The sequence below is a fragment of the Tachypleus tridentatus genome, chromosome 10 (assembly GCF_004210375.1).
Source record: "Tachypleus tridentatus isolate NWPU-2018 chromosome 10, ASM421037v1, whole genome shotgun sequence".
Lineage (NCBI taxonomy): Eukaryota > Metazoa > Arthropoda > Merostomata > Xiphosura > Limulidae > Tachypleus > Tachypleus tridentatus.
Window position 1 is genome coordinate 9,155,943 of NC_134834.1, and position 14,789 is coordinate 9,170,731.

Here is a 14,789-nt window from a genome sequence, read left to right on the forward strand (position 1 = left end):
ATAACCTGTAACCCTGTACTTTATATCCACTAACAGAAACCTAAACCATCATACTTTGTCCTTATTAAGTAACCAGTAACACTGTACTTTATATACACTAATAGCAACCTAAACCATCATACTTTGTCCTTATTAAATAACCTGTAACCCTGTACTTTATATCCACTAATAGAAACCTAAACCATCATACTTTGTCCTTATTAAATAACCTGTAACCCTGTACTTTATATCCACTAGTAGAAACCTAAACCATCATACTTTGTCCTTATTAAATAACCTGTAACCCTGTACTTTATATACACTAATAGAAACATAAACCAGCATACTTTGTCCTTATTAAATAACCTGTAACCCTGTACTTTATATCCACTAATAGAAACATAAACCATCATACTTTGTCCTTATTAAATAACCTGTAACCCTGTACTTTATATCCACTAATAGAAGCATAAACCATCATACTTTGTCCTTATTAAATAACCTGTAACCCTGTACTTTATATACACTAATAGAAACCTAAACCATCATACTTTGTCCTTATTAAATAACCTGTAACCCTGTACTTTATATCCACTAATAGAAACCTAAACCATCATACTTTCTCCTTATTAAATAACCTGTAACCCTGTACTTTATATACACTAATAGAAACCTAAACCATCATACTTTGTCCTTATTAAATAACCTGTAACCCTGTACTTTATATCCACTAATAGAAACCTAAACCATCATACTTTGTCCTTATTAAATAACCTGTAACCCTGTACTTTATATCCACTAATAGAAACCTAAACCATCATACTTTGTCCTTATTAAATAACCTGTAACCCTGTACTTTATATACACTAATAGAAACATAAACCATCATATTTTGTCCTTATTAAATAACCTGTAACACTGTAACCCTGTACTTTATATACACTAATAGAAACCTAAACCATCATACTTTGTCCTTATTAAATAACCTGTAACCCTGTACTTTATATACACTAATAGAAACCTAAACCATCATACTTTGTCCTTATTAAATAACCTGTAACCCTGTACTTTATATACACTAATAGAAACCTAAACCATCATACTTTGTCCTTATTAAATAACCTGTAACCCTGTACTTTATATACACTAATAGAAACCTAAACCATCATACTTTGTCCTTATTAAATAACCTGTGACCCTGTACTTTATATACACTAATAGAAACCTAAACCATCATACTTTGTCCTTATTAAATAACCTGTAACCCTGTACTTTATATACACTAATAGAAACCTAAACCATCATACTTTGTCCTTATTAAATAACCTGTAACCCTGTACTTTATATCCACTAATAGAAACCTAAACCATCATACTTTGTCCTTATTAAATAACCTGTAACCCTGTACTTTATATCCACTAATAGAAACCTAAACCATCATACTTTTGTCCTTATTAAATAACCTGTAACCCTGTACTTTATATCCACTAATAGAAACCTAAACATAAACCATCATGCTTTTGTCCTTATTAAATAACCCTAAACCCTGTACTTTATATCCACTAATAGAAACCTAAAACCTAAACCATCATACTTTGTCCTTATTAAATAACCTGTAACCCTGTGCTTTATATCCACTAATAGAAACCTAAACCATCATGCTTTGTCCTTATTAAATAACCTGTAACCCTGTACTTTATATCCACTAATAGAAACCTAAACCATCATACTTTGTCCTTATTAAATAACCTGTAACCCTGTACTTTATATACACTAATAGAAACCTAAACCATCATACTTTGTCCTTATTAAATAACCTGTAACCCTGTACTTTATATCCACTAATAGAAACCTAAACCATCATGCTTTGTCCTTATTAAATAACCTGTAACCCTGTACTTTATATCCACTAATAGAAACCTAAACCATCATACTTTGTCCTTATTAAATAACCTGTAACCCTGTGCTTTATATCCACTAATAGAAACCCTAAACCATCATACTTTGTCCTTATTAAATAACCTGTAACCCTGTGCTTTATATCCACTAATAGAAACCTAAACCATCATACTTTGTCCTTATTAAATAACCTGTAACCCTGTGCTTTATATACACTAATAGAAACCTAAACCATCATACTTTGTCCTTATTAAATAACCTGTAACCCTGTGCTTTATATCCACTAATAGAAACCTAAACCATCATGCTTTGTCCTTATTAAATAACCTGTAACCCTGTGCTTTTATATACACTAATAGAAACCTAAACCATCATACTTTGTCCTTATTAAATAACCTGTGACCCTGTACTTTATATCCACTAATAGAAACCCTAAACCATCATACTTTGTCCTTATTAAATAACCTGTAACCCTGTACTTTATATACACTAATAGAAACCTAAACCATCATACTTTGTCCTTATTAAATAACCTGTAACCCTGTCCTTTATATCCACTAATAGAAACCTAAACCATCATACTTTGTCCTTATTAAATAACCTGTAACCCTGTACTTTATATCCACTAATAGAAACCTAAACCATCATACTTTGTCCTTATTAAATAACCTGTAACCCTGTACTTTATATACACTAATAGAAACATAAACCATCATGCTTTGTCCTGATTAAATAACCTGTAACCCTGTGCTTTATATCCACTAATAGAAACATAAACCATCATACTTTGTCCTTATTAAATAACCTGTAACCCTGTACTTTATATCCACTAATAGAAGCATAAACCATCATACTTTGTCCTTATTAAATAACCTGTAACCCTGTACTTTATATACACTAATAGAAACCTAAACCATCATACTTTGTCCTTATTAAATAACCTGTAACCCTGTACTTTATATCCACTAATAGAAACCTAAACCATCATACTTTGTCCTTATTAAATAACCTGTAACCCTGTACTTTATATACACTAATAGAAACCTAAACCATCATACTTTGTCCTTATTAAATAACCTGTAACCCTGTACTTTATATCCACTAATAGAAACCTAAACCATCATACTTTGTCCTTATTAAATAACCTGTAACCCTGTGCTTTATATCCACTAATAGAAACCTAAACCATCATACTTTGTCCTTGATTAAATAACCTGTAACCCTGTGCTTTATATACACTAATAGAAACCTAAACCATCATATTTTGTCCTTATTAAATAACCTGTAACCCTGTACTTTATATACACTAATAGAAACCCTAAACCATCATGCTTTGTCCTTATTAAATAACCTGTAACCCTGTGCTTTATATACACTAATAGAAACCTAAACCATCATACTTTGTCCTTATTAAATAACCTGTAACCCTGTACTTTATATACACTAATAGAAACCTAAACCATCATGCTTTGTCCTTATTAAATAACCTGTAACCCTGTGCTTTATATACACTAATAGAAACCTAAACCATCATACTTTTGTCCTATTAAATAACCTGTAACCCTGTACTTTGTATACACTAATAGAAACCTAAACCATCATGCTTTGTCCTTGATTAAATAACCTGTAACCCTGTGCTTTATATCCACTAATAGAAACCTAAACCATCATGCTTTGTCCTTATTAAATAACCTGTGACCCTGTGCTTTATATCCACTAATAGAAACCCTAAACCATCATACTTTGTCCTTATTAAATAACCTGTAACCCTGTACTTTATATCCACTAATAGAAACCTAAACCATCATGCTTTGTCCTTATTAAATAACCTGTAACCCTGTACTTTATATCCACTAATAGAAACCTAAACCATCATACTTTGTCCTTATTAAATAACCTGTAACCCTGTGCTTTATATCCACTAATAGAAACCTAAACCATCATATGCTTTGTCCTTATTAAATAACCTGTAACCCTGTGCTTTATATCCACTAATAGAAACCTAAACCATCATGCTTTGTCCTTATTAAATAACCTGTAACCCTGTACTTTATATCCACTAATAGAAACCTAAACCATCATACTTTGTCCTTATTAAATAACCTGTAACCCTGTGCTTTTTTATATATCCACTAATAGAAACCTAAACCATCATACTTTGTCCTGATTAAATAACCTGTAACCCTGTGCTTTATATCCACTAATAGAAACCTAAACCATCATGCTTTTGTCCTTATTAAATAACCTGTAACCCTGTACTTTATATCCACTAATAGAAACCTAAACCATCATCATACTTTTGTCCTGTACTTTATTAAATAACCTGTGACCCTGTACTTTATATCCACTAATAGAAACCTAAACCATCATACTTTGTCCTTATTAAATAACCTGTAACCCTGTACTTTATATCCACTAATAGAAACCTAAACCATCATACTTTGTCCTTATTAAATAACCTGTAACCCTGTACTTTATATCCACTAATAGAAACCTAAACCATCATACTTTGTCCTTATTAAATAACCTGTAACCCTGTACTTTATATCCACTAATAGAAACCTAAACCATCATACTTTGTCCTTATTAAATAACCTGTAACCCTGTACTTTATATCCACTAATAGAAACCTAAACCATCATACTTTGTCCTTATTAAATAACCTGTAACCCTGTACTTTATATCCACTAATAGAAACCTAAACCATCATACTTTGTCCTTATTAAATAACCTGTGACCCTGTGCTTTATATCCACTAATAGAAACCCTAAACCATCATACTTTGTCCTTATTAAATAACCTGTAACCCTGTACTTTATATACACTAATAGAAACCTAAACCATCATGCTTTGTCTTTATTAAATAACCTGTAACCCTGTACTTTATATCCACTAATAGAAACCTAAACCATCATACTAAACCATCATGCTTTATTATTAAATAACCTGTAACCCTGTACTTTATATCCACTAATAGAAACCTAAACCATCATACTTTGTCCTTATTAAATAACCTGTAACCCTGTACTTTATATCCACTAATAGAAACCTAAACCATCATACTTTGTCCTTATTAAATAACCTGTAACCCTGTACTTTATATCCACTAATAGAAACCTAAACCATCATACTTTTGTCCTTATTAAATAACCTGTAACCCTGTACTTTATTTATATCCACTAATAGAAACCTAAACCATCATACTTTGTCCTTATTAAATAACCTGTAACCCTGTACTTTATATACACTAATAGAAACCTAAACCATCATACTTTGTCCTTATTAAATAACCTGTAACCCTGTACTTTATATACACTAATAGAAACCTAAACCATCATACTTTGTCCTTATTAAATAACCTGTAACCCTGTACTTTATATACACTAATAGAAACCTAAACCATCATACTTTGTCCTTATTAAATAACCTGTAACCCTGTACTTTATATCCACTAATAGAAACCTAAACCATCATACTTTGTCCTTATTAAATAACCTGTAACCCTGTACTTTATATCCACTAATAGAAACCTAAACCATCATACTTTGTCCTTATTAAATAACCTGTAACCCTGTACTTTATATCCACTAATAGAAACCTAAACCATCATACTTTGTCCTTATTAAATAACCTGTAACCCTGTACTTTATATCCACTAATAGAAACCTAAACCATCATACTTTGTCCTTATTAAATAACCTGTAACCCTGTACTTTATATCCACTAATAGAAACCTAAACCATCATACTTTTGTCCTTATTAAATAACCTGTAACCCTGTACTTTATATCCACTAATAGAAACCTAAACCATCATACTTTGTCCTTATTAAATAACCTGTAACCCTGTACTTTATATCCACTAATAGAAACCTAAACATAAACCATCATACTTTGTCCTTATTAAATAACCTGTAACCCTGTACTTTATATCCACTAATAGAAACATAAACCATCATACTTTGTCCTTATTAAATAACCTGTAACCCTGTACTTTATATCCACTAATAGAAACATAAACCATCATACTTTGTCCTTATTAAATAACCTGTAACCCTGTACTTTATATCCACTAATAGAAACATAAACCATCATGCTTTGTCCTTATTAAATAACCTGTAACCCTGTACTTTATATCCACTAATAGAAACCTAAACCATCATGCATTTTGTCCTTATTAAATAACCTGTAACCCTGTACTTTATATCCACTAATAGAAACCTAAACCATCATACTTTGTCCTTATTAAATAACCTGTAACCCTGTACTTTATATACACTAATAGAAACCTAAACCATCATACTTTGTCCTTATTAAATAACCTGTAACCCTGTACTTTATATCCACTAATAGAAACCTAAACCATCATACTTTGTCCTTATTAAATAACCTGTAACCCTGTACTTTATATCCACTAATAGAAACCTAAACCATCATACTTTGTCCTTATTAAATAACCTGTAACCCTGTACTTTATATCCACTAATAGAAACCTAAACCATCATACTTTGTCCTTATTAAATAACCTGTAACCCTGTACTTTATATACACTAATAGAAACATAAACCATCATATTTTGTCCTTATTAAATAACCTGTAACACTGTACTTTATATATACTAATAGAAACCTAAACCATCATACTTTGTCCTTATTAAATAACCTGTAACCCTGTACTTTATATACACTAATAGAAACCTAAACCATCATACTTTGTCCTTATTAAATAACATGTAACCCTGTACTTTATATACACTAATAGAAACCTAAACCATCATACTTTGTCCTTATTAAATAACCTGTAACCCTGTACTTTATATACACTAATAGAAACCTAAACATAAACCATCATACTTTGTCCTTATTAAATAACCTGTAACCATGTAATTTCTGTCATTAAAATCATCTATATTTAACTATGTTTCAGTTATTCCTGTTACATCAGAATCTTTCATTGATACCAGTGTTTTAAAGTCATTTGTTTCATTTCTTATATTTCTAACATTACAACAGTAACAACTAGTCCTACTCTTATAACTACTACCTTACAACAGTAACAACTAGTCCTATCCTTATAACTACTAATTTACAACAGTAACAAGTAGTCCTATCCTTATAACTACTAATTTACAGCAGTAACAACTAGTCCTATCCTTATAACTTCTACTTTACTACAGTAACAACTAGTCCTATCTTTATAACTACTACTTGACAACAGTAACAACTAGTCCTATCCTTATAACTACTACTTTACAACAGTAACAACTTGTTTTATCCTTATAACTACTACTTTACAACAGTAACAACTAGTCCTACCCTTATAACTACTACTTTACAACAGTAACAACTAGTCCTATCTTTATAACTACCACCTTACAACAGTAACAACTAGTCCTATCCTTATAACTACTACTTTACAACAGTAACAACTAGTCCTGTCCTTATAACTACTACTTTACAACAGTAACAACTAGTCCTATCCTTATAACTACTACTTTACAACAGTAACAACTAGTCCTGCCTTTATAACTACTACTTTACAACAGTAACAACTAGTCCTGTCCTTATAACTACTACTTTACAACAGTAACAACTAGTCTTGTTCTTATAACTACTACTTTACAACAGTAACAACTAGTCCTATCTTTATAACTACTACTTTACAACAGTAACAACTAGTCCTATCCTTATAACTCCTACTTTACAACAGTAACAACTAGTCCTATCCTTATAACTACTAATTTACAACAGTAACAACTAGTCCTACCCTTATAACTCCTACTTTACAACAGTAACAACTAGTCCTATCCTTATAACTACTAATTTACAACAGTAACAACTAGTCCTATCCTTATAACTACTACTTTACAACAGTAACAACTTGTTTTATCCTTATAACTACTAATTTACAACAGTAACAACTACTCCTACCCTTATAACTACTACTTTACAACAGTAACAACGAGTCCTATCTTTATAACTACTACCTTACAACAGTAACAACTAGTCCTATCCTTATACCTACTACTTTACAACAGTTACAACTAGTCCTGTCCTTATAACTACTACTTTACAACAGTAACAACTAGTCCTGTCCTTATAACTACTACTTTACAACAGTAACAACTAGTCCTATCCTTATAACTACTACTTTACAACAGTAACAACTAGTCCTGTCCTTATAACTACTACTTTACAACAGTAACAACTAGTCCTATCCTTATAACTACTACTTTACAACAGTAACAACTAGTCCTGTCCTTATAACTACTACTTTACAACAGTAACAACTAGTCCTGTCCTTATAACTACTACTTTACAACAGTAACAACTAGTCCTATCCTTATAACTACTACTTTACAACAGTAACAACTAGTCCTGTCCTTATAACTACTACTTTACAACAGTAACAACTAGTCCTGTCCTTATAACTACTACTTTACAACAGTAACAACTAGTCCTGTCCTTATAACTACTACTTTACAACAGTAACAACTAGTCCTATCCTTATAACTACTACTTTACAACAGTAACAACTAGTCCTATCCTTATAACTACTACTTTACAACAGTAACAACTAGTCCTATCCTTATAACTACTAATTTACAACAGTAACAACTAGTCCTATCCTTATAACTACTACTTTACAACAGTAACAACTTGTTTTATCCTTATAACTACTAATTTACAACAGTAACAACTAGTCCTACCCTTATAACTACTACTTTACAACAGTAACAACGAAGTCCTATCTTTATAACTACTACCTTACAACAGTAACAACTAGTCCTATCCTTATAACTACTACTTTACAACAGTAACAATCTAGTCCTGTCCTTATAACTACTACTTTACAACAGTAACAACTAGTCCTGTCCTTATAACTACTACTTTACAACAGTAACAACTAGTCCTATCCTTATAACTACTACTTTACAACAGTAACAACTAGTCCTGTCCTTATAACTACTACTTTACAACAGTAACAACTAGTCCTATCCTTATAACTACTACTTTACAACAGTAACAACTAGTCCTATCCTTATAACTTCTACTTTACAACAGTAACAACTAGTCCTGTCCTTATAACTACTACTTTACAACAGTAACAACTAGTCCTGTCCTTATAACTACTACTTTACAACAGTAACAACTAGTCCTATCCTTATAACTACTACTTTACAACAGTAACAACTAGTCCTATCCTTATAACTACTACTTTACAACAGTAACAACTAGTCCTACCCTTATAACTACTACTTTACAACAGTAACAACGAGTCCTATCTTTATAACTACTACCTTACAACAGTAACAACTAGTCCTATCCTTATAACTACTACTTTACAACAGTAACAACTAGTCCTATCTTTATAACTGCTACCTTACAACAGTAACAACTAGTCTTGTCTTTATAACTACTACTTTACAACAGTAACAACTAGTCCTATCCTTATAACTTTTACTTTACAACAGTAACAACTAGTCCTATCCTTATAACTCCTACTTTACAACAGTAACAACTAGTCCTATCCTTATAACTACTACTTTACAACAGTAACAACTAGTCCTATCCTTATAACTACTACTTTACAACAGTAACAACTAGTCCTATCCTTATAACTACTACTTTACAACAGTAACAACTAGTCCTATCCTTATAACTACTAATTTACAACAGTAACAACTAGTCCTATCCTTATAACTACTACTTTACAACAGTAACAACTTGTTTTATCCTTATAACTACTAATTTACAACAGTAACAACTAGTCCTACCCTTATAACTACTACTTTACAACAGTAACAACGAGTCCTATCTTTATAACTACTACCTTACAACAGTAACAACTAGTCCTATCCTTATAACTACTACTTTACAACAGTAACAACTAGTCCTGTCCTTATAACTACTACTTTACAACAGTAACAACTAGTCCTGTCCTTATAACTACTACTTTACAACAGTAACAACTAGTCCTATCCTTATAACTACTACTTTACAACAGTAACAACTAGTCCTGTCCTTATAACTACTACTTTACAACAGTAACAACTAGTCCTATCCTTATAACTACTACTTTACAACAGTAACAACTAGTCCTATCCTTATAACTTCTACTTTACAACAGTAACAACTAGTCCTGTCCTTATAACTACTACTTTACAACAGTAACAACTAGTCCTGTCCTTATAACTACTACTTTACAACAGTAACAACTAGTCCTATCCTTATAACTACTACTTTACAACAGTAACAACTAGTCCTGTCCTTATAACTACTACTTTACAACAGTAACAACTAGTCCTGTCCTTATAACTACTACTTTACAACAGTAACAACTAGTCCTGTCCTTATAACTACTACTTTACAACAGTAACAACTAGTCCTATCCTTATAACTACTACTTTACAACAGTAACAACTAGTCCTACCCTTATAACTACTACTTTACAACAGTAACAACTAGTCCTATCTTTATAACTGCTACCTTACAACAGTAACAACTAGTCTTGTCTTTATAAGTACTACTTTACAACAGTAACAACTAGTCCTATCCTTATAACTTTTACTTTACAACAGTAACAACTAGTCCTATCCTTATAACTCCTACTTTACAACAGTAACAACTAGTCCTATCCTTATAACTACTAATTTACAACAGTAACAACTAGTCCTATCCTTATAACTCCTACATTACAACAGTAACAACTAGTCCTGACCTTATAACTACTACTTTACCACAGTAACAACTAGTCCTATCCTTATAACTACTACTTTACCTCAGTAACAACTAGTCCTATCCTTATAACTACTAATTTACAACAGTAACAACTAGTCCTATCCTTATAACTACTACTTTACAACAGTAACAACTAGTCCTGTCCTTATAACTGCTACTTTACAACAGTAACAACTAGTCCTGTCCTTATAACTGCTACTTTAGAACAGTAACAACTAGTCCTGTCCTTATAACTGCTACTTTACAACAGTAACAACTAGTCTTATCTTTATAACTACTACCTTACAACAGTAACAACTAGTCCTGTCCTTATAACTACTACTTTACAACAGTAACAACTAGTCCTGTCCTTATAACTACTACTTTACAACAGTAACAACTAGTCCTATCCTTATAACTACTACTTTACAACAGTAACAACTAGTCCTATCCTTATAACTACTACTTTACTTATTTCTTATGTTAGACTTTTCTCTGCATCCTTTTTACATTTAGTTTTCCTGGTTTTCCCCACTGTCTAGTCCTAGTTTAAAACTTCCTATACAGCGGAGTTAATAACCCTTACAAACAAGCCAATTCCTACCATATTTAAATGTAAACCATCCATTTCAAAAAGCTCCTTTCTTCTGTTGAACAAATCCCACAAGTTCAACCAGCTAGTCTGTTAATTTTTGTATATTAACCTAAGCTTAGCATTTAGCCCCAGTGACCTAATTACAACTTCATTTGCATAGTTAATTTTGGACAGTATCCTTGATATAATTAAACTATGGTCTTTTTTCTTTAACTGCTTTTATTAACCCTTTGTTATTAATTCGCTCCTCTGATATACTTTTCACCACATCATTATCCCCTACATGTATCTCAGCTAGCCCCCTTTATTATAACTCCTGTCAGTTATATCCTCCCCCTGTGTGCTATGCTCCTTATTTACCCGAGAGACTATCCTCACCACTTGTCTTGTCAAGGAATCACATATAACCTTAGCATCGACATCCTTTCCTGTACCTTTTATTTCTGTTTTTTTTCAGGCAGGCCCTGCATAGCCATGTTGTTACGGTACTCGACTCACAATCTGAGGGTCAGAGGTTCAAATCCCCATCCCACACAACATCCTTGTCCTTCTGACTGAAGGGGGATTATAATATCAATCCCACTATTCATTGGTAAAAGAGTAGCCCCAGAGTCGGCAGTGGATGGTGATGACTAGCTGTCTTCCCTCTAATTTTTTACTGCTAAATTAGGGATGGCTAACACTTATAGTCCTTGTATAGTTTAGCACAAAATTAAAAAAAACCCATAGTTGTTTATATGTGAATAATATTAAGTACTTTAATTATCTTTGCCAATTTTTAGTCTTTGTAAATAATTTGTGTGCTGACACGTGTTTTTTCAGTTTTCAATTCTTGCCACATGCAGGATTTAGTAAATTGTGTCAAAGTGTAACCATGTATTGCCCATTGTTCTGTAAACTAGTATTACAAAGGAACATTACAATAATCTAGTTTCTCTGCACATTTAGAGCTGGTTGATGTTGGGAAATAAACAGCGAGCCACTGCAGCCACAGGGATGAATGACAAAAGTAGTCGATCACATTCCATCTTCATAATAGTATTAACACAAACTCTGGTGAGTAACGGTACCTTTATTGGTTGTGTGGTAATAAACTGAGAAACATTTAGCAGTGTTGTCATTGGTTTTATGTTATTACAGTCTGTGGTAAACAGCTGTACTGTTGTTGGTTGTATGTTATCACAGTCTATGGTAAACAACTGTACTGTTGTTGGTTGTATGTTATCACAGTCTATGGTAAACAACCGTACTGTTGTTGGTTGTATGTTATCACAGTCTATGGTAAACAACCATACTGTTGTTGTTTGTATGCTATCTCAGTCTGTGGTAAACAACAGTACTGTTGTTGGTTGTATGCTATCTCAGTCTGTGGTAAACAACAGTACTGTTGTTGGTTGTATGCTATCTCAGTCTGTGGTAAACAACCATACTGTTGTTGTTTGTATGCTATCTCAGTCTGTGGTAAACAACAGTACTGTTGTTGGTTGTATGTTATAGTTTGTAATGAATAACTTCGTGGTGTAGTTTAATGCACAGATTTTTCATATAGCGGTCAGTTCGAGCTAACAGATGTTTTTATAACTATTATATAACAGAGTGAAGACAACTTGCCATATTCTGACTGCATTCGTCACAAACGAGTGAACATACACAAATATAAAGAATACAATCTTTAACAGACAAAAACAATAAAAAAAACAACACAATGAAACAAAAGTAGATCAGGTATTGATAATTTTTGTTTTGGATGAACAAAAAGAAACCTTTGTTGACAGTTCCATATGGTCATATCCAGAGGTAAAGAAACAAAAAATCTACTAAGTGAAAACAAAGTGTAAAAGTTAAAGTGAGACACAGTTCAACAAAGTTGTCAAAGTTACACAGAAGTGATTGGAAAGTTTCCAAATGAAAATCAAGCCACATTGTGAAAGAAAACTACAAAAAACCAAATTACCAAGTCTTTTAATCCAAAAACCTGAATTTAAGTTAAAAAATGTGCCTTACAGGAAATGTTCTGACTTTTATTAAAATTACCATAACAACAACAAAACCAGGTTGCTTGCATTGTGCTGTCTGTGCACATAACCTTTGTCCACTTTGATTCAAATATAAGGGTGGGGTGGCCCCTAGTCACTGATTTGGCAACAGAAAAGACAACTTTCTACTCTGGAAGACCATGAGATATATTTCCTGCAAGAGTACATGGTTAACTGCCAGTTAGTGAACCAAGTTCTGGGCACATCTAGAATAAGGAAAGGTTAATGTTGTTCACTTGAGTAATTCTCTGTGTTCAAACAAAATTGACTGAAAATTTGGAAACTGTATTTATTAATTAAGGGGGTGGTAAACATAAGTATTCCATTGAGGAACAATCACACATAATCCAGCCATAGAATGCTGTACACCTGAAGTCTCATTTACAGTCCGCTTACTGAATGCTGCAGTTCAAGAGGTGATATCAGGTAGTTTAATTGAAAGTATGGCTGTGCTTTAAGTGCCTGAAAACTACATGATTTGAATATTCCAGGTGTACAGACTAGGTTTTATAGTTACAACAACTATTCTTTGACTCGACACACTTTGAGGTAAAAAGAAAAAAATCACAATTTCTGAAACATTTTTGTTTGTAACATTCGTGTTATTTGTGTTCGAGATTCTGAAGTTTTATTGTAATAGACGGAGAACATTGAAGACGAGGAACACGAACACAGCAGAAAAAGTAAAGTAAACCTAGTGGACCTCGCAGGAAGTGAAAGGGTTTATTCAACACATACCTCAGGAGAAAGGTTAAAGGTCAGTTCCATCTATATTTAGTTCACTAATGTGTATAACAAAAACCATTGGTGTAGACTTAGTTTAGTATTTTTAATTACACATTAATGTTAAAAACTACATTAAAAATGTGATGACTAAAACTCCTTTTGTGAAAGTCTTTGTAAGTAAGGACCAGCAGAAGTGGTTGAAGCTGATTAGCAGACTTTCATTTCTTTTTGTCTCTAATTTTAAAATTAGGACTGGTTAGCCCAGAAACCAGCTTTGTACAAATATCCAACAAACTTTCCCAGGTCCAACTTAGAACTTTTATGGGATTGGTCGTGTGTTTTTTTTATTTCAAGAAGTTGAATCATGCTAGACTGATGAGATCTGACACTGCTGTAACTTAGAACATTATACTAATAATTTTGTTAACCAGTATTAACTAATGTGTTTCTCTGTTCTGAGTGGAAGTTAACGTATCACAAAACTATACGAATACAGTTCAAACTTGATATACAATTTATTTGACTGTTTCAACTGAAACATAAAGACAGAATACTAGTATAAACAATGATGTTTCATTCCAGCCCCATTTGATTTATCAGGTTCTAGTTTGAATTAGTTTTACGTGAACCTTGCATCAAAATGTTAGTTGAAACCCTTACATACATTTCTTGGTTAAAACTTTGTTTAAATTTGTATAGTTACAGTTTTACGAAATGCAATGTTTGTGTGTATTTCTAAGGTGGATATAGTAATCAGTCTGTGTGTATTTCTAAGGTGGATATAGTAATCAGTCTGTTTGTGTGTATTTCTAAGGTGGATATAGTAATCAGTCTGT

At 32.2% G+C, this 14,789-nt stretch overlaps 1 protein-coding gene across 1 annotated transcript in view; it reads left to right on the forward strand.

Annotated features, from left to right (window-relative positions):
• The window catches only part of LOC143228729 (uncharacterized), a 101,784-nt gene that overhangs the window by 16,100 nt on the left and 70,895 nt on the right, over window positions 1-14,789 (forward strand). Inside the window, exons 8-9 of the mRNA XM_076460020.1 lie at window positions 12,140-12,247; window positions 13,868-13,984. Coding sequence (XP_076316135.1) covers window positions 12,140-12,247; window positions 13,868-13,984 — 225 coding nt within the window. The remainder of the gene's footprint in view (window positions 1-12,139; window positions 12,248-13,867; window positions 13,985-14,789) is intronic.